Source organism: Mauremys reevesii, linkage group 1 (assembly GCF_016161935.1).
Source record: "Mauremys reevesii isolate NIE-2019 linkage group 1, ASM1616193v1, whole genome shotgun sequence".
NCBI lineage: Eukaryota > Metazoa > Chordata > Testudines > Geoemydidae > Mauremys > Mauremys reevesii.
Window position 1 is genome coordinate 261,388,498 of NC_052623.1, and position 23,811 is coordinate 261,412,308.

At 45.6% G+C, this 23,811-nt stretch overlaps 1 protein-coding gene and 1 long non-coding RNA gene across 3 annotated transcripts in view; one reads left to right on the forward strand and one right to left on the reverse strand.

Annotated features, from left to right (window-relative positions):
• Window positions 1-23,811, forward strand: part of STAB2 (stabilin 2) — a 142,075-nt gene that overhangs the window by 71,913 nt on the left and 46,351 nt on the right. The window contains exons 30-40 of the mRNA XM_039484192.1: window positions 332-446; window positions 2,039-2,116; window positions 2,319-2,417; window positions 2,522-2,629; window positions 7,086-7,217; window positions 9,665-9,793; window positions 13,865-13,921; window positions 14,390-14,485; window positions 15,244-15,439; window positions 17,469-17,564; window positions 19,967-20,012. Coding sequence (XP_039340126.1) covers window positions 332-446; window positions 2,039-2,116; window positions 2,319-2,417; window positions 2,522-2,629; window positions 7,086-7,217; window positions 9,665-9,793; window positions 13,865-13,921; window positions 14,390-14,485; window positions 15,244-15,439; window positions 17,469-17,564; window positions 19,967-20,012 — 1,152 coding nt within the window. The remainder of the gene's footprint in view (window positions 1-331; window positions 447-2,038; window positions 2,117-2,318; window positions 2,418-2,521; window positions 2,630-7,085; window positions 7,218-9,664; window positions 9,794-13,864; window positions 13,922-14,389; window positions 14,486-15,243; window positions 15,440-17,468; window positions 17,565-19,966; window positions 20,013-23,811) is intronic.
• The window catches only part of LOC120370088, an 82,216-nt gene that overhangs the window by 30,109 nt on the left and 28,296 nt on the right, over window positions 1-23,811 (reverse strand). For both annotated transcript variants that reach the window (XR_005583615.1, XR_005583612.1), the window contains exon 3: window positions 4,067-4,133. This is a non-coding gene — a long non-coding RNA (uncharacterized LOC120370088). The remainder of the gene's footprint in view (window positions 1-4,066; window positions 4,134-23,811) is intronic.

A 23,811-nucleotide genomic window follows, 5' to 3' on the forward strand; every position in this document is an offset into this window, starting at 1 on the left:
TCAATGCAAATATAGTTTTAATTTGAACCCATTACAGCGAGGCAGCTTTTACATCCTTAAAGACAGTGAGTCAGATTCTCCTTTTTTACACTGAAATGGTAATCCCATTGAAGACAATTATTCATTATTTGTATTATTACAGTAGCGTTAAGATCCCCAGCTGAGACCAGGGCCCAGCTGTGCTATGCACTGAACAAACAACCCCAACTTTAGCCCAGCGTAGCTCAAAGCAGAATCTGACCTAAAAAGTGTGGTCTGAAACACCAAAATGTATTTATCTGCAAGCTGTAAGAAAATACAAACATTAGAATCCAGCTGAATTTCCTTTTAGGTATCATATATTAGTGGGAGCTTATAGACTTGCTGACCTCCAGAATTTATCATCATCTGACATGCTGGCAACATCTCTGCATAACAATTTCCTGCATCTGTCTAATGAAAATGAGGTAAGATCACTTGTCAACTAGCTTGAAATCCCATTTTGCTTTCAGTCCATCAGTAGTGGTATAATAATATTAATACGCGTGCATACTCTTACATTTAAAGATGCCTATGACACAGGCATTAAAGGAATTTCTCTACAACATTCTCACACTGTTGGGTTCTCTGACAAATACTGTACTGTGTTCTCTACTGCTTTATCTAGACAGCCAGACTGAGACACATCAATTCTTATATGTTTGTTTATTATTGGTATTGTTGTAGCAGCATGAAACCCTAAATGATCAGAGCCCCATTGTAAGGGGGTACAAATAGGAAAGCACAATCCATACCCTGAAGAGTTTACAATCTAATTTAACACAAGACACATTAAGCAAGTGTAACAAACAAACAATACTGGGGATAGGGAGAGAGGATTAGGGTAATAGTAATACCGTGCAACTACATTGGCTGACTGCATGCACAGCTTGATGGTCCCAAATCATTTGAAAGTATTTTTAAAGGTAAATAACTGAAGCCAGGTGTCTTTGACCACCTCTCAACCTAGCCTTCAGAAGTTGTCTGATTTATTGTAGAAAATCTATACACATTTCTGGGAATATGCAAACTCCATAGTATTTAGTCCCTTGAAGGAGTATTCTTTGGAGGAGCATGTTGAAGAGATTCCACTAGGTCAGTAAAGCTTTGAAGCTTTGGGAATCCACAGACTTCTCAAAATTACTGAGGGAAAGATAGTGTTTTTAGCATGCAAGCTGTAATAAGAGATGTGGTGCCTAGGTGCACCACCTCAGAAGAAGCACCAGGAGGTTCTGCCTCGGAGGCATAATTCTTCCTGAGGATCCTTAAGTACATTTGAGGGGGGGAAAAGGAAGTAATTTACTTTACCTATTTAAAGAAGCCAGCATGCTGCCTCCATGCAGCTAGTCAGTTCTACTGGCCCACATGTAGGGAATGGAGCTGGGCAAATAATTGATTTTTCAGTTCAGTGTCAGGTCCAAAAAAAAAATTTAAAAAAGCTCTGGGGAAAAAAGTGTGGTTTAGATTGAACCGAATGTGAAATTTTTCAGAATTTGTGGTGAATCATAAAAGTCGGTTTTAGAGCAGGGATCCAAACCCAGGTCTCCCACATGCCAGGCAAGTACCCAGACCCCTGGGTTAAATATTACCAAGGGCCAACAGTAGCAGTAGCAGTACCCCCCTCTCTTTCTGGGCATTTTGTGATTGACTGAAGCTATTTGTGTCAAATTCATGGATAGTTTCAGGGTGACTGAAACTGCATTTTTGTCAACTATTCATCTGAAAAATTTCACCCAGCGCTAGTAGGGAAGACAGAGCCACAATGCCACCTACTCCCCATCCAGTTTCTTCAGAGTGAATCATCAGGGGTGCAGCCCCTGTGGTCCAGGACTGAGAATCTGGGGAGCCCTAACATGGGCTAGGCTGTGGGAGGAATGCTTACTGTCTCCCATGCATCTTGCTTGACCACGTTAGACAAGGATACAGTCTAGCTCTATGTAAACAGGTGGCAGTCTGCTGCACAATCAGCAAACTGGTGTAACTGTGATGTGAAAGTAAACCCTATTCCTTTGCTTTCCAGAACATCACTATTGAAGGAGCTAACATTGTAGTTGGTGATATTGCAGCCACAAATGGAATCATCCATGTTATTGATAAGGTACGTGACCATGTAATTAAAAAGTTAGCACCCTGCTCTCTATTCCTTGGCCTCCTGAGTAAGGCAATGCAACTTGTATGGGAAAACAGCCGACAGCTGTGGAAAAATATTGTATGGTACATCAATTTATTCTATTTCCAGTCCTTGCACTTGCAAGCATATATGTCAATGTATTGACATTGTTTCTATGTTTTGATTTCAGGTTCTAACACCACTCAGAGGTCTGAGTGGCACATTGCCAAAACTGCTGGCCCGCTTAGAACAGATGCCCGATTACTCCATTTTCAGGGGTTATGTTATTGCAAGTATTCATATTATTTTAAGAATACAGCTAGTTCTCTGGACTGTGTGTGTTTGGGCTGGTTGCAGATTATCATTACAAGTTTTTTTGTCTTTCCACAACAGCAATATAGTCTGGCAAATGAAATTGAAGCAGCTAACACTTACACAGTTTTTGCCCCAAATAATGATGCAATTGAAAGTTACCTCAGGAATAAAAAGTCTGCCACTCTGGTATGTATTATACACAAGTCTCGAACACACCATTTCAGTTTCAAAACTGCTAGTGCGCCACAGAATGAGTGAAAATAGAAATGAATAAAACAGCAGGGTCTGGGTTTTGCAAAAAGTCAGTCAAGTTGGCTTAAAATCAAAAAAGGCAGTTGGGGATGGGTTTATGAGCTATTTTCCCCCAAACAATGGGAGGTTCCAATTATCATTCTTGGGTTTTGTCCATCTCTACTTGAAAATAACAGGTATAGTGTTATTAGTAATGCTTTTCCTCATTGGATCTCAAAGCACTTTACAAAGGAGATATCATTATGCTTGTTTTGCAAATGGGGAAATTGAGACACAAAGAAGAAGTGAAGTGATTTACCTGAGGTCACCTAGCAGGCCAGCAGCAGAGCCAAGAATAGAACCTAGATCTCCTGAGCCCCAGTCTAGTAATCTATCTACTAGGCAACACTGACTGTTTTGTTCATGAATGTCAATCTGCTGAAAAACTGTGCCAATACTATTTTAGTTCTCTCATGATACAATGTTATTGTTTCTATATCACCTTCCTGGAAAAATCCATAATGAGCATTTGAAAGGGTATCCCTTGAGAGCTGCCTTTTCACTTAGAAAACTGAACCTGGTTTTAAAAATATTAGTTAATTATATGACAGTGCAGCTAGACATGGACAGCAACATCAAGACCTTCAGCCTCACAGAGTTTGGCCTAAGGGCCTGTCTGCACTTACAGTGCTGCAGCTGCACTGGGTGCAGCTGTGCCCCACTAGCATTTAGTGAAGAGCATCTCCTGTCAGCATAGGTACTTCACCTCCCCAAGAGGTGATAGTTATGTCAACAGGAAAAGCCCTCCTGTTGACATGAAGCTGTCTATGCCAGGAGTCAAGTCAGTATAACTGCATTGTTCAGGGGTGTGGAAAATCTACACCCCTAAGTGGCGTTGTTATACAGACGTAAGTTGGTAGTGTCTGAGTCTGCAACCCTCATGAATGAAACTAAGCTCAGATGAGTTGCCCTGCCTAAGTCCATTCACACACAGGTATTGGCAGGATCAAGCTTTCAGAGTGTAAAAAGCTTAATAGGTGCTCTATTAAGTTTCTTCTTTTAAATTGAACTGAAAGTAGAGTTGAGTAATGCTGTGGATGGCTTTGGTTTTCAAAAGCCAGCCAATCAGGCTTTGGTACTGCAGAAACAGATGTTTTTAAGAGCTGAACCCCCACTGTAACTGCACCTTGAAATTTGGGTTAAGAATGGGTGAGAGGAAAAATGGTCTTAATTTCAATCCTTCTTTAAAAGGTAATTAAACCAAGAGCAAGCAGTGACTGACAGGTGCACACACTCAGGCTTTAGTTTTCTATGTATCCCTCATTTTTTCCTATTATTTATTCTGGCATATGGAGGTTTCAGTTCTTGCTTTTCAGCCACTATATATTGTACCTGTAATTTTCTTGTGGCTCTCCTCTTGGCCATAGACACTGATTGCCTCTGTTTGAGGTGTGGCTCCCTGAAAGGCAGAAGCAGGAAGTGGTCAGACCTTTTCCCATTTTATAGAAGCTCGGCCTTAGAGGGAGGAGTTTGGAGCAGTCACTGGGCCCAATCCTTGATTTCAGGGGGAGCAAGATTTGGCCCAAATAGAACATTGGTCAGGAGGGGTATTTTTCAGCCTGCTGGTGATAGGTGGCAGGAAATATCTCCCTACATTTTAGCTGATGATGAGTGAGATTTAATGTTCCCATCCCAAGTGCCCAGTTAAGGGAGCTCAGATATCTGAAAACAAAACAGTAGGATTTCTACCCGGTGGGAATTCAAAATGGACACTACATTACTGCATGAAAAAAGCCAAAAGGACATAGCAAAATTTACAAATGTTGTAGTTTGGAGTCATTTCTTTCACTAGATCTATGAAAGACATGAAGAGCATGACATGGCATGAATTTTAATATGTAAATTGGAAGAGCATTCTAAACATGTTCCACATATATTAGCCTTCTGGACAGGTGAAAGCAGGGGGAAAAAATAAATTGGCTTCCTGAAAAACAAAACAGGCTTGTTAGAAGTGGAACATCTAAAGTAAAGTGGGAATTAGGCTCTTGAGTCCCTTAGGATATGTCTATGCAGGAAAAAAAATTCTTTTTTAAATCTCAGAGCCTGAATCAATTGACTTGGGCTTGTGGGGCTCATACTACAGGGCTAACAATAGCACTGTAGACTTCCCCATTCAGGCTGGAGCCCAGGTTCTGAGACCCTTCCCCCTCGCTGGGTTTCAGAGCCAGACTTTGACACTGCTATTTTTAGCCCCATAGCATGAGCTTGAGTCAGTGGAACTGGGCTATGAGACATGCTGCCGCTCATCTTTATTTTCAGTGTAGTTGTAGCCCTAAGTGCTCTTGAAAATTATTCCCCTGATCCCACTAGTCCATTACAAGCAGAACAGGCCACTAAAACAAAGCATTACTGACCATACAAAATGTAAGTTACAAAGTAACTCCAGCAAGATGGGAAAAGACCTGAAGCCACACAAAAACCAATAATTTTTAAAATCAGAAAACAACTTAACCATTTTTAAGAAAAAATGTTCAATCCACCAATAACATGCAGAAAGCTGTGTGAAGGAAAGCCTCAGCTTTCATTTATAAAGTATTGATCTAACCCTTTTCCTGGTGGAGATAACCTTCAAAATGTAAACTGATATAAATCAGTGCCAACAGATAGCTGAGGTTGAAAGGATCAAGCTGCTTGTCTTCACTTCTGCAGCAGGAAACTGGGGAGGTGGGGAAGAGACCTAAAACTTGCAGATGACACCAAGCTGGGAGGGGTTACAAGCACTTTGAAGGACATAATAGACTTCAAAACAGTGTTGAAAAATTGGAGAATTGGTCTGAACTTCAACAAGAAGAAAGTCAATAAAGACAAGTGCAAAGTACTACACTTAGGAAGGAAAAAAATCAAATGCCCAACTACAAAATGGGGAATAACTGGCTAGGTGGCAGTACTGCTAAAAGAGATCTGGGCGTTATAGTGGATCACAAATTGAATATGAGTCAACACTGTGATGCAGTTGCAAAAAAGGCTAATATTCTGGGGTGTACTAGCAGGAATGTTGTAGGTAAGAGGAAGTAATTGTCACACGCTATTCAGCACTGGTGAGGCCTCAGCTGGAGTATTGTGTCTAATTATGGGCATCACACTTTAGGAAAGATGTGGACAACCTGGAGAGAGTCCGGAGGAGATCAACAAAAATGATAGACGGTTTAGAAAACCTGTCGTACAAGGAAAGGTTAAAAACACTGGGCACGTTTAGTCTTGAGAAAAGACGACTGAGGGGAGACCTGATCCCAGTCTTCAAATATGTTAAGGGCTGTTATACAGAGGATGGCAACCAATTGTTCTCTAGGTTCACTGAAGGTAGGACAAGTAGTAATAGACTTAATCTTCAGCAAGGGAGATTTAGGTTAGATATTAGCAAAAGCTTTCTAAGTACAAGGAGAATTACACACTGGAATAGGCTTCCAAAGGAGGTTGTGGAATCCCTATCACTGTAGGTTTTTAAGAACAGGCTGGACAAACATCTGTCAGGGATGGTCTAGGTCAGGGGTTCTTAAACCGGGGGTCATGACACCTCAGGGGGTGCGAAGGTTATTATGTGGGGGTCGTGAGCTGTCAGCCTCCACCCTCAAACCCTGCTTTGCCTCTAGCATTTATAATAGTGTTAAACATAAAAATTGTGTTTTTAATTTATAAGGGGTGTCTCACTCAGCAGTTTGCTGTGTGAAAGGGGTAACCAGTGCAAAAGTTTGAGAACCACTGGTCTAGGTTTACTTGGTCCTGCCTCAGCACAGGGGGCTGGACTTGACTTCTCGAGGTCTCTTCCAGCCCTACCTTTCTATGACTCTGTAGAGAGCTCCTCCACATGCAGGATTTTATGTAAAATGAATTAGTTAAGATTGGGATGTAGCCCAACGATCAATCTTGCTAACTCTCCCCAAAATCCGTCGGCCAGCCCTATGCACAGAAATATAGCAATTGCCATAGTGGCTCAGACTACAGTAGTTTGCTTCCACCAGTGGCCAATACCAGGTGCTGAAGGAGAAAGTACAAGAAACTCCATAATAAACAATATGAAATAACCTGCCCACAGGGAAATTTCTTCCTATACCCTGGAGGTCAGTAGGTGTCCCCAGCATAAGGGCCCATAACCTGTCTACATGTTTGTGCTTTGTTATTAGAGAGATGAGGTAGAGGAGGTAATATCTTTGAATGGACCAACTTACCTATTTAGTATTAAGATATTACCTCAACCACTTTGTCTCTCTAATATCCTGGGACCAACTCGGCTACAACAACACTGTAAACAATATTTCACCCAAACATTTGCCGACTAAGCTGAACATCTTGTGAGTGCACCTTTGTTAAAATGTTGGCAGCACATCACTGGTTTACCCCCCATGTCTTGCAGGACGAAGACCAAATCCGATACCATGTTGTGTTGGAGGAAAAGCTCTTGAAGAACGACATGCACAATGGCATGCACAGGGAGACCATGCTCGGATTTTCCTATCAAGTGGGATTCTTCCTGCACAACGGCCAGGTGCTGCTGCCTGTGTTTAAATGTAGAAACATGTTTTCTTCACTACAAGAATGAAACTTCTATCTTAAATTGAAATGCAGGCAACAAGAGCTATTGACTCATCGTTGCTTTCTGACACCTTAATATTACAAGAGATTCCACTCAAATGTGCTGTTGAGTCTCCAGACAGTCTAGACAAAGCCTGCTTAATTCAAAGTCACACTGGAAGGGACCTTTGACTGGATTCAAATTATGCTGTTCAGATTTAGCATCTGATTTTACAAGACAGTATGATGATCTCACACATCTGGTGACTAGAGACCTGCATTGCAAAGCAATCATTAATCCTTTTTCTAACAGTTTTTCTGGAAACTCTCTTTTAATTTTAAAAATAGTAGTAATATTGATTTGTAGTTTTATAACCCCTTTCATCCCAGGAGGTCAAAGCACTTTGCAATATTAGTGAATTTACCCTCACAACCAAAGGGGGCGCCCTAGAAAGCGCCGAGCGCTGCGCCGCCCGCGCGCCCGCCCCTTCGGTCTCCGCTCAGCGGGTTCTCCCGCGCTCCTGCGGCGCCGCCGCCATGCCCTGCGCAGGCCCACGGAGCGGGGGAGCGGACCTGCCGCGCCCGCGCCTGCGCGGAGCGAGCGGGGAGGAGCGGGGCGCGGGCCGCCGCGACCGCGCCGCGGCAGGGCAGGCAGTCCCCCCCCCCCTCCGGTGGACCTGCGCGGGCCGCGGCGAGCTCCACCGGAGCCAAATGCCGCCCCCCCGGGAAACGGCCGCCCCAAGCGCCTGCTTGGCACGCTGGGGTCTAGAGCCGCCCCTGCTCACAACACCCTTTCTATTCATGAGGAACCTAAGGGACAGGAGACAGGGCTGCCCAGAGGGGGGGGGGGCAAGTGGGGCAATTTGCCCTAGGCCCTGGGCCTCACAGGGGCCCCCATGAGAATACAGTATTCTATAGTATTGCAACTTTTTTTTATGGAAGGGGGCCCCAAAATTGCTTTGCCCCAGGCCCCCTGAATCCTCTGGGCAGCCCTGACAGGAGAATTTAACCTCACAACACCCTTTCTATTCATGAAGAACCTAAGGGACAGGAACTGCCCAAATCTGTAGCAAAGCCAGGAAAACAACCCAGACCACCTTGCTCCTGCTCCTATTCTCTAGTCACAGTATTATCCTTCATGTAATCAGGGGCGGCTCCAGGCACCAGCACGCCAAGCGCGTGCTTGGGGTGGCAAGCCACTGGGGGCGCTCTGCCAGTCGCTGGTCCCGCAGGCATGCCGCTGAAGCCACGGGACCAGCGGACCGTCCGCAGGCCTGAAGCCACGGGACCAGTGGACCCTCCGCAGGCATGAAGCCTGCCATGCTTGGGGCGGCAAAATGCCTAGAGCCGCCCCTGCATGTAATGGCCCTGTGGCGGTGTATGCACACCCCATCTCCTGCCGGGGTTGATAGTGGGTGTGTGGACACCATGGTTATTGTTTGCCCAACTGTCTCAGACCTCACCACACTGAGGTCCAAGAGTCAGAGTGAAGGCCTCTGGGGTGAGTGAAGGCCAGAGTCCTTGGGTCTGGGGCTGCGTAACCTAGTGACCAGAGTCAATACAGAAGCCCTTGTGTTCAGGACAGTGTGGCCTAGCGGCCAGAGTCAATACAGTGGCCCTTGTGTTCAGGGCAGTTTGTCCTAGCGACCAGAGTCAATATAGCAACCCTTGTGTTCACGGCAGTGCAACCTAGTGGCCAGAGTCAATATAACAACCCCCAGATACAGGGCACTATGGTCTGTGGTGGAGTGGTCTGCCACTGGGTCAGCAGGGAATCCAACCAAAACATGCAGACCTTGCATGGGTTGAAGATACCACTTGCCCCCCTCCCTGGGTCACTTCCTACCATGCTTCCTGAAGCTGTAGTCAATGGGGTATCAGGGTCTCCAGGCTCCTCAGCATGGGTAATTCCCTGGGGCTCCAGTCTGGTTCATCAAGCAAGGGCTATGATGGTTCCTCAGCTGGAGGCTCTACCAAAGGTCCTCCCTCTCCGGTGCTCAGTCCAGACTGAGCCGGGCTGCTCCCTTTTGTACTGGCATAGCACTTGCCCAATATGGTCTGAGGGGTGGGACTCCCTCCGCCCATAGTGTGGTGTTAACCCCTTCTGACCCAGGCACCCCCCAACACAGGCCCCAGTTCAGCAAAGCACTTAAGTACATCAATGGGACACGAGCATGTGCATAAACCTGATCATGTTCTTAGGTGGTTTGTTGAATAAGGATGTTTTGAAGAATTGAAGACATTATGCTTTTCCTTCTTTCTTCCATCACCACTCCAGAGAACTCTTTCAATCTGGGATCTCCTTGGGCAATATTTTTTGTTACAGCCCCCAGCTGAATCTATTTCCTCTGTCAAGTCAGTACTACTGCTGTGCAGTTCAGCTGATCTACTGTATTTTAACGGACTGCATTTCCTTTACAGCTGTACATCAATGAGGCACCTATAAATTACACAAATATTGCAACTGACAAAGGCGTTATCCATGGATTGGGAAAAATTCTGGAAATACAGAAGAACAGATGTGATATCAATGATACTGTGATGACAACCGTAAGTTATGTCTTGGTTGAGATTGTTGCTTTAAAATTTGTCATAGATGCTAGTATGAAAATATAGCTAAGGCATATTGGACATACTGCATCGTATTGACCAGTCAAAAATGTTTGAATTTTCCACAACAAACTCCTGCAGTAGCTTTGATATCATATAAAAACTACTTTGATTCTGCAGTCAGTATATTAACAGCCTGAATACAATAACAACATCACAGCAGTAAGCCCACTGTACCCGCCAGATTTCAATATATCAATATGAGCCCAAGTTAACCCACTACTTTAATAAACACTGATTGGGTTTTGTCCACTTTTGATTAATGAAAATACCTTCCGAACAAAACTTTTTACAGGAGAAAAAGTTCCTCTTTCCATTCTGAGATGTAGATTCCTTCTACACACATCCATTCCCATTCTTAACGGCTAACAAAGGCATTCCTGCCCATTGTGTTCTTCACATAGATCGGACTGATTGACAAATTGCAATGACCGGTGCTTAATTTGTAATGAAAGAAGTGCCAGGGCTCAAGCAATTTTTTTTACATTCACAACTGATGCAACAAGCCCAGAGGTGCTGGGGCTATGAACTGCCCAAGCCTAGAGGTGCCCTGGCACAAATTAAGCACTGGTTCTACCTTCCTCTGGAGAACAGGATGTGGTTTTCCATGGGGCTGGCAGTCAATGGTTTCCTTACTGGAAAGGCAAATAGGACAGCCCATAGACAGTTCACTTTTCTTGTTCTTAAGGCTGGCATGGTACAGAAATTAGACTTGGAAAAGGATTTAAGGGCTTGGCTACACTTACATTTTATAGCGTTCTGACTTGCTGACTCAGGGGTGTGAAATGCACTAGTGTAAACAGGCTCCGAGTTCTGGGAGTTGGATTACCAGGAGCACTGGGAGAGCTCTCTCCCAGCACTCGCACGCAACCACACTTGCACTTCAAAGCGCTGCCGCGGGAGCGCTCCTGTGACAGCACTTTGAAGTTTCCTGTGTACCTGTTATAAACAGACAGTAAAGGGTTAAGAAGTTTACCTAGCCTAGCTGACACCTGACCAGAGGAACCAATGGGGGGACAAAATGTTTTACCCAGGAAGGAGGGAAGAGTCCTTTGTTCAGTCAGTCCATTAAGTTTTGTGCCGGAGTGAAAAGATCAAAGAATCAACCAGGGTAGTGAGTATTCGAGAAGGAATGAATTAGCTTATGTTTATTTCCTTTTGTGACTGTCTTTTTGCATTAGCGGGATAATCAAATTGGGTTTTATTTTGTGTACTAAGGTTTTGCCCAGGGGAACATCCTCTGTGTTTTGAATCTGTTGTCTGTGAGAGTAGCTTGTATGCTAATCTCTCAGAGGTATTTCTTTTATCCCTTTTCCTTAATAAAAAGTCTTCTTTTTAAGAACCTGATTGATTTTTTCCTTGTTTTAAGATCCAAGGGGTTTGGATTGGTGTTCACCAGGAAATTGGTGGAGAAGTCTCTCAAGGTTACCCAGGGAAGGGTTACAGTACTTGAGAGGGACAGATTTTTTGGGGGGGGAGACAGAGTTTCCCAAATAACTTATAAACAGCTGTTTTAAACGATTTGGGTGGTGGTAGCAACCAGGTCTAAGCTGGTAATTAAGCTTAGGGGTTCTCATGCAGGTCCCCAGATCTGTACCCTAAAGTTCAGAGTGGGGGTGAAACCTATGACATGGTGGTAGCAGTGGGATTCAAAAAAACCCAAAAGCCAGTAGATTTTTTTTATCTTCTCCGAGCTGCAAGGAGAAACAGATCGTTATTATGCTTTGCCTGAAGGCACAGGTGAGAAGTTTTTCTAACAGGGCTTTGTTAGAGGAGGTTTCCAGCTGTGCACAGCTGGAGGGTAATTAACAGGTTGCAGAAGACAAAGTCACAAAAGAAAATAAATATAAGCTAATTCATTTCTTCTCAAATACTCACTCCCCTGGTTGATGCCTTGATCTTTTCACTCTGGCACAGAACTTAATGGACTGACTGAACAAAAGACTCTTCCCTCCTTCCTGGGTGAAAGGCAGGAACCTCACCATTACCCTTGTGCTGCCAGAGTAGGATGCAAGGGCAGAGCCAAGGACAAGGATCTGTCCCCTAATCTTATTGCTTTGAGATTGCTATGGGATGGATTTCCTTTGGCTCTTGGGCCTGTAGAGCCTTTACACTTCTCCACAATGAGAGTTCTTTGGTAGGAATCTTCTTGTGGAAAATCCCTACAGTCCTGCTGTGATGTACACAATACATTGCCGGGCAACCCAGCTGCAGTGGTAGTCTTTGATGCTTCTGCCAAGCGATTAAAAAAATTAAACGCGATTAATCGCACTGTTAAATAATAATAGAATACCATTTATTTAAATATTTTTGGATGTTTTGTACATTTTCAAATATATTATTTCAATCAAACACAGAATACAAAGTGTACAGTGCTCACTTTATATTTATTTTGATTACAAGTATTTGCCCTATATAAAAACAAAAGAAATAGTATTTTTCAAGTCACCTAATACAAGTACTGTAATGCAATCTCTTTATCGTGAAAGTTGAACTTACAAATGTAGAATTATATATAAAAAAACTGCATTCCAAAATAAAACAATGTAAAAATTAAGAGCCTGCAAGTCCACTCAGTCCTACTTCTTGTTCAGCCAATCGCTCAAACAAGTTTGTTTACATTTGCAGAAGATAATGCTTCCCACCCTTGTTTACAATGTCACCTGAAAGTGAGAACAGGCATTCTCATAGCACTGTTGTAGCTGGCATTGCAAGATATTTACATGTCAGATGAGCTAAAGATTCACATGTCCCTTCATGCTTCAACCACCATTCCAGGGGACATGCGTCCATGCTGGTGATGGGTTCTGCTCAATAACAGTCCAAAGCAGTGAGGATCAATGCATGTTCATTTTCATTATCCAAGTCAAATGCCACCAGCAGAAGATTGATTTTCTTTTTTGGTGGGTTGGGTTCTGTAGTTTCCGTATCAGAGTGTTGCTCTTTTAAGATTTCTGAAAGCATGCTCCACACCTCATCCCGCTCAGATTTTGGAAGGCACTTCAGATTCTTAAATCTTGATTCAAGTGTTGTAGCTATTTTTAGAAATCTCACATTGGTACCTTCTTTGTGTTTTGTCAAATCTACAGTGAAAGTGTTCTTAAAACATACAACATGTGCTGGGTCATCATCTGAGACTGCTATAACATGGAATATATGGCACAATGCAGATAAAACAGAACAAGGGACATACAATACTCCCCCAAGGAGTTCAGTCACAAATTTAATTAACACATTATTTTTTTAATGAGCGTCATCAGTATGGAAGCATGTCCTTTGGAATGCTGGATGAAGGGGCATATGAATGTTTAGCATATCTGGCACACAAATACCTTGCAATGCCAGCTACAAAAGTGCCAGGCAAATGCCTGTTCTCACTTTCTGGTGACACCGTAAATAAGAAGTGGGCAGCATTATCTCCCGTAAATGTAAACAACCTTGTTTGTCTTAGCAATTGGCTGAACAGGAAGTAGGACTGAGTGGACTTGTAGGTTCTGAAGTTTTACATTGTTTTGTTTTTGAGTGCAGTTATGTAACAAAAGAAATCTACATTTGTAAGTTGCACTTCAGGACAAAGAGATTGCACTACTGTACTTGTATGAAGTGAATTGAAAAATACTATTTCTTTTGATTATCATTTTTACAGTGCAAACATTTGTAATAAAAAATAATACACACTTTGATTTCAATTACAACACAGAATACTATATGAAAATGTAGAAAAACATCCAAAATATTTAATAAATTTCAATTGGTATTCTATTGTTTAACAGTGCACTTAAAACTGCAATCAATCACGATTAATTTTTTTAATTGTGATTAATATTTTTTTAGTTAACCGCGTGAGTTAACTGCAATTAATTGACAGCCCTAATGCTTGGTTTTCCAAAGTGATGATCTTTCACTGTTTTATATCTCCTGATTCCCCTAACGGCTGGGAATAGAAACATAGGTTGAAACTATCTGCAGTAGTGTAAACCTTTAACTGTGTACCCCTCTATGTTTGCCAAGGAAAAGTGCAACCTGTGTTCGTATCGATCACGCTGCCCTCCTGGAACTAAAGAATTTGTAAGTATTTTATAATTAACTTTAAGTGTGCATCGTTTGTATCATTGTCAACTCTAAATACAGAGAGAGATTAATGGGCCAAGTTTATCCCATGTGGACACCCATTAATTTCAATGGAGTTACCTCAGTGAATTTGGTCTATTACATTTATTTAAATTATTCAGACCCAACAGCCCTTGAGTCCAGCTGAGCCATTCTTGCCTTGGGCTTTAAACTGAGGTGGTTTGGACAGTGGCACTTGACTAAATTCACTGTAAATTATTTAGCTAATTATCTGTTTGTGTACTTTATTTTTACATCAGAGAATATTTTCTTAGCATATGTATGAACATGTTTATCAATAGGGCCTGACTATTTACAGATGTACAGAGTATACTGTTTACACAAAGTTGACACCATTTTTAAATGTCTAAAAATAGTTGTATGATATCAAACAATGAAGCAGCTGTCTTGCCAATTTTTGTACAGCTAGGAGAGAAGAAATATTGCATCTACACTGAAAACTTTATGGGAAGGACATCCATTCATATTGGATGCCAGCCAAAGTGTATTAAAACGATCATTGTAAGTATTATTATTCATTATTGTTATTTATGATGTGTTTTGTGGTGGGCCTTAGGAGCCCCACTCATGGTCCAGGACCCCATTGTGCCAGGTGCTGTACAAACACAGTACAAAAAGGCAGTCCCAGCCCCATGGTTTAATGACTTTCTGAGTAGGTCTCTTTATCAGAATAGCTTCCAGTTATGGTGAGCGATCCGAAGTTTAATAGGGCAGGTTGAAAAATTTTCATTGAAAGTTTTCTGTCGAAAAATGCTGTTTAGATTAAAACAAAATATTTCACAAAAAAAGAGATTTTAATTTAAAAATTGGAAAAAAAACTGTTTTGAAAATGGCAAGCCATCCAATTGTGACATTTTCAGAACAGAAAGTAGTTCAGTAGTGGGGGACTGTGCAGGGATAGGGAAGAGGAGCAGAGGTTAGAGAACAGTAACTCTTCGAAACTTCTCACAATAGCAATCCCTACACTCTGCACTGTGGGGAGCACAGGAACTAATTGGGCTCGCTCCCCACTAGGGAGCAGGAGTCTGAAAAGGAAGCAGTCAGAGGTGGAACCATGGCCCAACCTTCTCCACATTAGGCCATAGAGCTGGGCTGAGCCACTGCCCATGCATAAGAACCAGCCCTAGGACAGATTGTGTTTCTCTAGTGAGATCTCTGGCACTTCTGCTGGAGCAGTGTGATTCTGCACCATCCCCTACACAGGGAAGTGGCTTAAAAGCCCCAATTCTAGCCTTTGGTATGTTGTTTCTCCGTTTCAGACCAGAGAATGCTGTGCAGGTTTCTTTGGTCAACAGTGCCAGCCCTGTCCAGGGAAAAGTGGAAATGCCTGCTTTGGAAATGGCATCTGTTTGGATGGTGTTAATGGTACAGGCGTGTGTGAATGTGAAGAGGGGTTTAATGGAACAGCCTGTGAGAAATGTATTGAAGGCAAATATAGTCGCAACTGCAATCAAGGTAATTAATGACTCCAGACTATGCAGATATCATCTCAAATCTTGACAGGTGGAAAGTTGACCAGCCAAAAATCTCTGAAATTATTTCAGAATTCAGTGGCCATATGATTCAGCTCTCTCAGCCCCCTGCCTCTGATATCCTCTCAATGCTCTAGGCATTAATTATCTTCCCACTTACACTTGTGTAAATCAGGAATAACTCCACTGAAGTCACTGGAGCTACACCTGTGTAAAAGTGGTGTAAGAGGCAGGGGCGGCTCCAGGCACCAGCGCTCCAAGCGCGTGCTTGGGGTGGCAAACCATGGGGGGCTCTCTGCCGGTCGCCACGAGGGTGGCAGGCAGGGTGCCTTCGGCGGCTTGCCTGCGGAGGGTCCACTGGTCCCGCGGAGGGTCCACTGCGGGCGGTCCGCTGAAGCCGCGGGACCAGCGGACCCTCCGTGCTTGAGGCGGCAAAATGTCTAGAGCCGCCCCTGGTAAGAGGGAGGGAAATCAGCCTCTCTTTACATGCATACACATTATATAAAATGTTGTGAGAAAGAGAGCCTGCAAGTATCCCCTTTCTATACCCAGTATTGCCAACACCTAGTGTTCAAAAATTGAGTCACAGACAAAAAAAAATCACGACTGGCTCTAAAAAATGGAGGGGTGTATTTGTTTGTTTGTTCTTGAGCCCTTAGGTTACACACAAGTCATATTTTTGAGTTTTTCTCTGCCGCCATGAGGATTGGAAATTTACTTATTTTTAAATGAAAGCTGAGATTCTTTCATGATTACGTTATTAACAGGATCTGGGGCTTTATGAAAAACACCAAATACCATGAGATTGAAATAAAGTTGCGAAGAGTTCACAACACTGTACACCATATAGTTTAGTTTAAAATTAAGAAGTCTGAACTTAAGCCTTCCACCCAAGAAGGAGACAATCTCTTTCCCTCTGACTCTTCTAGGTTCAACCCTTTACCCACAAAGCACTCTTGTCATTACTGTATTTCCACTATTAGCATCCTTAGGCCATGTGCCCACATTACACTGGGCCAGTCTCATGTATGACACCACAACAGCACCTTCTCTGACCCTACTGGTGCTGTTTTTCCTCTGCTCTGCTTTTCACAGCACTTTTCTGCTCATTGACTCCACCTGCTGAGCCTGCATATCACTGCCTTGGTCTAGCAGCTAACGGCAAGACAGGATGTGTGTGTAATCTTCCCCTTAGTGCTCTTTCCACCTTTCATCTCTGTCATTTCCAGTTAAAAAGTCCTAACTGGAAACATTAACTTGACAGTGATACAATTATGCTTTTAGATTTATTCTCTGCTAAATGGCAAACAGACACGCCACGCACATTTCTCTAAATAGATTGCTACTCACTAGGAGGGATTTTCCAAGGCAGGAAAGGGGAATAAAGGCATGGGCTAGCTGCTCAAGTGCATGCCAAGGGTCCTAGGCGGGCTTATCCAGCCTACGTTGCTGCCCATGCTGCCGTGGCTTCACTGCTGTATCTGCCTGTGTGCTGCAGTCACACATCTGATTGCAGCGAAGACGTACTCTGAGAGGAACATTTTTGGGTAGGAGGGAAGAGTTTACAAATAAGTTTGTTGCAGAGGCATGTGCATTCTGCACTGGGGGAATGGGCTAAAATCTATTAGAATCCATGCAAATGATTTTAAATCCATACCTCAAAGAAAATAGTGACTGTATATATGTAACATTCTACCAGTCATGGGAGGCGGGAAACAGTCGAATGCTTGCATAGTGTTGGTAGGACAGGATGGTCATAAATGAAAGAAAATATCCAGACCATTATCCATTGAGTCATTTATATTATTCTGTGTATGAAAATATGATAGGCATCTCTACTAAATGTCTATATATACTAGAGATATACAACTGAGTAAAGTACATTAGGAAAACGGAGTGTGTAGGGAGAGTGCATACAGGCAACCCATCTAATGTCTCAGTTGTTGCTCTGCTATGCACACTCTATGTTACACTGCATATTTTAAGTGGTTTTCTTACCTCTGTGCATTTAGAATGTGCTTGTGTCCATGGGAAATGCAGCAGTGGGATTGAGGGCGATGGCTCCTGTGAGTGTGACGTTGGCTGGAGAGGTGTGAAATGTGAGAGCGGTAAGTGTGTCCTGGGCCAGCTCTGGCTTTTTTGCCGCCCCAAGCAAAAAGAAAAAAAAAGGGAGGGGGGCAGGGCCACTGGAGCAGCAAAGCAGGGGGGGGAAAAAAGGCGTGGTTGGAGCGGCAAAGCGGGGGTGGGACACGGTGTGGCTGGAGCAACAAAGCGGGGGGGAACATGGCGTGGCTGGAGCGGCAAAGCGGCGGGGCAGGGGGAGAAACAACGGCGCGGCTGGCAAAGCAGGGGAAAAACAAAACAAAACAAACAACACTACAGGGCAGACGGAGCCAGGGGACTCCCTGTGCTGCAGAGTGCGCGCCCGGTCTAATGTGGGGGAAGGGGAGGGAGCGGGGGGAGAGAGAAGGTGGGTGGCCAGCACTTCAGCGGGGCACTTGCCACGCGGCCCCGACCGCCGCGCCGCCTGCCAGGAGGGCTCCAGTCGGCAGGGAGGGAAGGACGCGGGCTGCCCTGCCAAGTTTGCTGCAGGTCCCTCCCCTCCTCTGCGTTGCCGCCCCCTACAGGGCGGCCGGAGCAGCGGGAAAAAAAGGTGGCCGTGCCGCCCTAGGTTTGGGCGGAATGCTGCCCCGTAGAATCTGCCACCCCAAGCACGAGCTTGCTCAGCTGGTGTCTGGAGCGGGCCCTGAGTGTGTCTTCTCCTTTCTCTGATGAAGTTTGTATGTGTTCTGGAATGCAGAGCAGTGGCAAGGAATACATCCCAATGCACTGTGTACTTAAGGTTCTCTCCCACAATACTAGGTAACAATCAGCCTCCCAAGGCTACAGAAAGGCAATGAGACCCTCAGCCTGGCTGTGAAAGAAATGTCTTTGGAAAGCTTTCAGACCTGTGTGAAGGGATTAGCCATCAATAGTAATGGAGAATCATGCAACCCAATTGACAAGCTTCGCTCTTAAATATATCCCTTTGCTTGCCTATACCTATTTCATTCAGGATCTCTTCAAAACAAAATTCCTGTTTGCTGTAAATTTGTACTATTTCCAGAGCAGAGTTGTTCTGCAGAGCAAACTCCCCTTCAACTCCTGCAATAAATTGACTTCAGCTATATGATATTACATATTGCTTTATAATTATTTACTTGCAAGTAAATAAGAGTTATTTTTAATTAGTTGGTGGGGGAATAAGACCAAGGCCTAGAAGAGAAAGCCAACTATGCAGCGATTTTCAGAAGGGTCCCAAAGTAGTTAGGCATCCAACTCCCCTAGAATTTCAATTGGATTTGAACAACTAATTCCCTTGGGCTCCTTTGCAAACTCCAGCCTGCATGCTTAACTGTGACCTCACATGCAGCACAAATCATTGCATGGAAACCAAAATGGTAGGTGCTATATAAAATGCACAGGTTAGATAAAATAGAGTATCTTCAATAGCAAGGCACTGGACAAGACATATAAAGGAAATACAATAAATAAGCATATATTCAACAAAACAACAGGCGCAGAAGAGACAAAAACCAGTGCCCAGAAGCTCCTGATGCAGATGCAATACTGAGCTAAGGAAAAACATCAATACACTAATGGTGAAATACCCCTGTGCAGCAGGCAGCAGAAGGCCTATGTGACACTCAAGTCTCACTAATGCTTTATTTTGGGGCTTAAATGGACTTTGAGTGGTGCATAGCCCTTGTGCTGTCTCCCTGCACAGAGGTGAATCCTACCCCAAGGTAGGTAGAGGGGAAGAAGAGAGATTTTAGGGTGAAATTTAAAATGTGAAAATGAAATTAGGTACAATGAGTTGGGATAATGACGCCAATAACTGTATTTCACAGTTAGGCTTGTGAAATAGGCTTGACAGGATAGAAGAATTAAAAGAACAAGTATGGCTCTCTTCCCCATCTTAGATTAGCAGTGGAACTGCCTGAGGGAGGATGGGCCAAGTCGGCAGAACTGTGTAGAGATAAATCACTGATGACTATTGTAACATCAGTATGTAAATGTACTGTAACCCATCATTTACACTGCTTTGATGCCTTTGTGCACCTTTCAGCTTCACTTTTACTGCTTATATAACAATTATGGTAACAGGTTTCCTTTAATTTTTTTTAAATAAGTAAAATGACAGGGATGAAATGCAACCCTAGTCAGGTGCATCACTTTCATCCCTTGTACCTCCCAAAATAGGACATCAGGGATGCATAGCCTCCACATTGTGATGACCTATGCACAGGGAAAACTTTCATCCTTACTCACATTGGGCAGTCCCTTACTCCAAGCATTCCCGGGGATTTCGTTGGGCAATAAGGCATTATTTAGTACAAGGATGACAGAAGCTGACCTTGCATAAGGAAAACGAAGGGGAAGAGTTTGAAACCACAGAAAGGGGTAAAGGAACTTATAGTTTTAGAATGTTGACTTGCAAGGGTATAAACGTTCATTTTGTCTCTTCCAGAAATCAAAGATGATGCCTGTAACAGTACGTGCCACACCAGCGCTAAGTATGTATGAAATCCGGCCACTTTGAGAGTCATTCTCATAGTATAATGTGAATGTTCTTCATTTTTATGTTCCATATTTCCCCATCGTCTAAACAGATTGCAAATATTCTCCTATTTTGTCTTGTTCAATAATTTGTTGTCCCAAGTTTAGATCACTTCCTATGCTTCCCATTTTTAGCACAGTTTTGCAGCACTTTGCAAAGAGAATATAGTAGTGACAGGCCAACCTTAAAAGTTCAGTATCCACACATTAACAGAGAAAAGACCTTTTCAAAGGTGCAAGTCTCGACCAAAACCTAAGCAGTTAAGCCCAGATTTTTTAGAGGTACTTACACATTGCTCGGCTCAGTGTTGCAAGTTCTATCATTAGACAGCTACATCCTGTTTTCAGACGTGAGGTAGGCACTTGGGGGCTAGATTCGAAAGTGAACTTAGCACTGAGTGTCACCACACCTAACTTTTAAGCACCTAGAAAATCACTGGGATTCACCAAGCCTGAGTTCGGTGCTTGGCTCCCTATCCAATGAATGTGGACATACGAACATAAGAATGGCCATACAGGGTCAGACCAAAGGTCCATCCAGCCCAGTATCCTGTCTGCCGACAGTGGCCGATGCCAGGTGCCCCAGAGGGAGTGAACCTAACAGGTAATGATAAAGTGATCTCTCTCCTGCCATCCATCTCCACCCTCTGATAAACAGAGGCTACGGACACCATTCCTTACCCATCCTGGCTAATAGCCATTAATGGACCTAACCTCCATGAATTTATCTAGTTCTCTTTTAAACCCTATATCAGGGGGGGGCAGGGGCCCCCCCCCAGAGAGAGGGAGGCCCCGCCTCGCCCCCCTCCTGAGCCTCGGCGGCGCAGAGCGAGCTGCCCGCTCGCTCGCCCCCTGAGCGCCCGCGCCGTCTGGAGAGGAGGGCTGGAGAGCGGGGGCCTGAGCGCCGCCCCGCCGCCGCGCCAGAGCGGGAGGGGGGGGGGAGCGCGCGCCGCGGGGGGGCAGGGCAGCCGCCCGCCAGCCCCGCCGGCGCGCGAGCCGAGCTCGAGGCAGCTCAGGCCCCGCCTGGTGGCCCGCCGGGCGGGCGGGCGGGCGGGGGGCGGGGCGGGCGGGGCCGGCGGGGCGCGCGCGCGGCGGGCGGCGGGGCGCGGGCGGCGGGGCGGGCGGGGGGGCGGGCGCGCGCCGCGCGGCGGGGGGCGGGCGGGGGGGGGGGCGCGGGCCGGGGGCGGGCGGGGGGGGGGAGGCGGGGGCGCCTGGGGCGGCTGGGAGGCGCGGGCGGGAGAGCGGGGGGGGCGGGCCCCGCCGCCGCGCAGCACGCCGCCGCGCCGGCGGCGGGGCCCCATCTCGGCGGGGACCCCCGGCGTGCAAGACCGCCCCGCGGCGGCCCTGCGCGCGGGTCTTGGGGGCTGGCGCGGATCTGACCGGGCGAAGGGGCCCGCGCCCGACCCCCCGGCCCCCGGTCCTCTCTGGGGCCCTGCCCTATATAGTCCTATATATGGAGAGACAGCTGTCTAACAATGGGATTCACAAAATTCACCATCTAGATGGCTGCCTGCCTACGCTAGCCAATGGGAGATGCCCCAGGGTGTGTGCTAAGCCCTGCCCCGCTCAGTGCCTAAATCCAGGCTGGAGAGATACACCTCCCTCTGCTTGAGGTCCTCAGCTGCAAACCCTCTCTTGGCGTTAGGTACCTTCGCTGGAGGCTCACCTCCCTCATAACTTTTAGCCCAGCGGTTAGGGTACTCACCTGGAATGTGAACAATCCACCCCTTCCCCCCACTGTTGCTAAGGAGAAGATATCTGAACAGGTGAGTGCCCTAAGCACGGGGCTAAGGGACATTTTGAGGTAGCGCTACCACAGTCTTTCCTGTTGAGGCTGTTCCACTGTGGATTAAGTCATTTAAAAAGTCATTGGAGCTGGGAGACTGGATCCTGGGATTCCCAGCAGACCACCAGGCTACAGATTCATTCCCACACTCTCTCTGACCCAATGACTCCCATTATTATGGACAGCCCTGCCTCAGAATAATCTATAGCACAGTGACCAGGGGACTCAGCTGAGCAGTGTCAGATCCCTGTTCAAATCCCTTCTCCCCCCCCAAGGGGGACTTGAACCAGGGGTCTCCTACATCCCAGCTGAGTACCCTAACCACTGGGCTAAAAGTTACAAAAGATCACTGCCTCTTCCTCACACCTCCCACTGTTTTCTGTGCGCTTGCCTGCATGGCCTGATCTGGTATGCAGCCTCTAAACGTGCCTATAGGATTGGGTCCCGCAGGCGAGTTAGGCAGAGGAGCACCTGTCTTGAAGGTTCATGAAGAACACAGGGGCTTAGGTGTCCAAAAACCCAGCATAGGGCTGCAGAGACACAGGTACCTAGGGAACTTTTACTTTAATGTTGGTACTGAACAAGTTTCGGTTCCTACAGAGTTAGGTGGCAGCTGAGCGAGGGTTTTATGAACCCCAGCAGGGTCTGATTCTGGGATTTAGGCACCTAAAGTGGCAGTTGGGCACCTAAGTCTTTCTGTGAATCTAGCCATTGGGAGCCTAAATCTTATGAAAGTCAATGGGGCTTGGGCTCCTGAGTGCCTAAGCCACTTTTGAAAATGGAACTTAGCTGTCTAAGGCTTTGTCCACACTGGCAAGTGAACAACAAGGGGTCTGTCGTGCAGAGGTGTTTAAAAAAGAACACCCCCTCAAAAGACAAAAGCTTTGCCAATGACAGGCACTGGTGTGAACAGCACTTTGTCGGCAGGAGCACTCTCCTGCCAATAACGCTAACGCCGCTCATTAGCAGTGGACATTTGCTGTCAGCAGGAGAGCTCTCTTCTGCCGACAAACAGCAGCTACACTGCGCGCCTTTTAGCGGCACGGCGGTAGCGGCACAGCCGTGTCGCTAAAAGCTGAGTAGTGTCGACACAGCCTATATCACTTAAGCCTTGCAATGGTGAGTGGAGCAATACCTAAATTCCTTTAGAAATCTGGGCTTTACTGTAAGGAATCCAGCCTGCCACTAGACACCCAGGGAGATGCTGGCTAATTTATCTTAGACTTTCAGAGAGCAAAGAAGATATTTTGGAAGTTCGCCTCTTATGTGCTGACTGTGTATTATAAGACGATCAGGAAAACAGGAACAGAGAGCCCCAAACACCTACAAGCTTCTTTGCTGACAGCTCCATTTAAATATTTATCCCATCTGCTTTTTATAGCTCTACTGTTTAATAAGACTTTAGGGAAAAGTTATATTAAGATCTGGACAGCAGAGTTTGACTATAGTAGTCTACCCTTCCTCCATGCATAGGTGCCGACTCCATGGGTGCTCCAGGAGCACCCACGTTAAAAAAATTAGTGGATGCTCAGCACCCACAGGCAGCCCCACTGATCAGCTCCTCCCGCTCAGTGCCTCCCGTCCACCGGTGGCCCCGCCAATCAGCTCCTCCGCCTCCCTTCCTGTGCCTACCCCCCACCAGCGATCAGCTGTGCAGCGATGTGCAAGAGGCGCTGGGGGGAGGAGAAGGAGTGGAAGCGGGAGGTGGCAGAACAGGGCAGGAAGGGGCAGGGGTGGGAAGAGACGAGGCAAGGGCAGGAAGAGGTGGAGTGGAGTGGGGCCGTGGGGGAAGGGGTGGCATGGAGGCAGGGCCTGGGGTAGAGCAGGGAGTGAGCACCCCCAGAGAAAGGAGGAAGATGGTGTCTGTGCCTCCATGTGTTTAATTTGAATTGATGTACTGAATTTCCATGCATGTTAGAGGAGCACAAAACCAGAGTGATGGTCCGGCTTGTGATTACAAGAGCAGAATT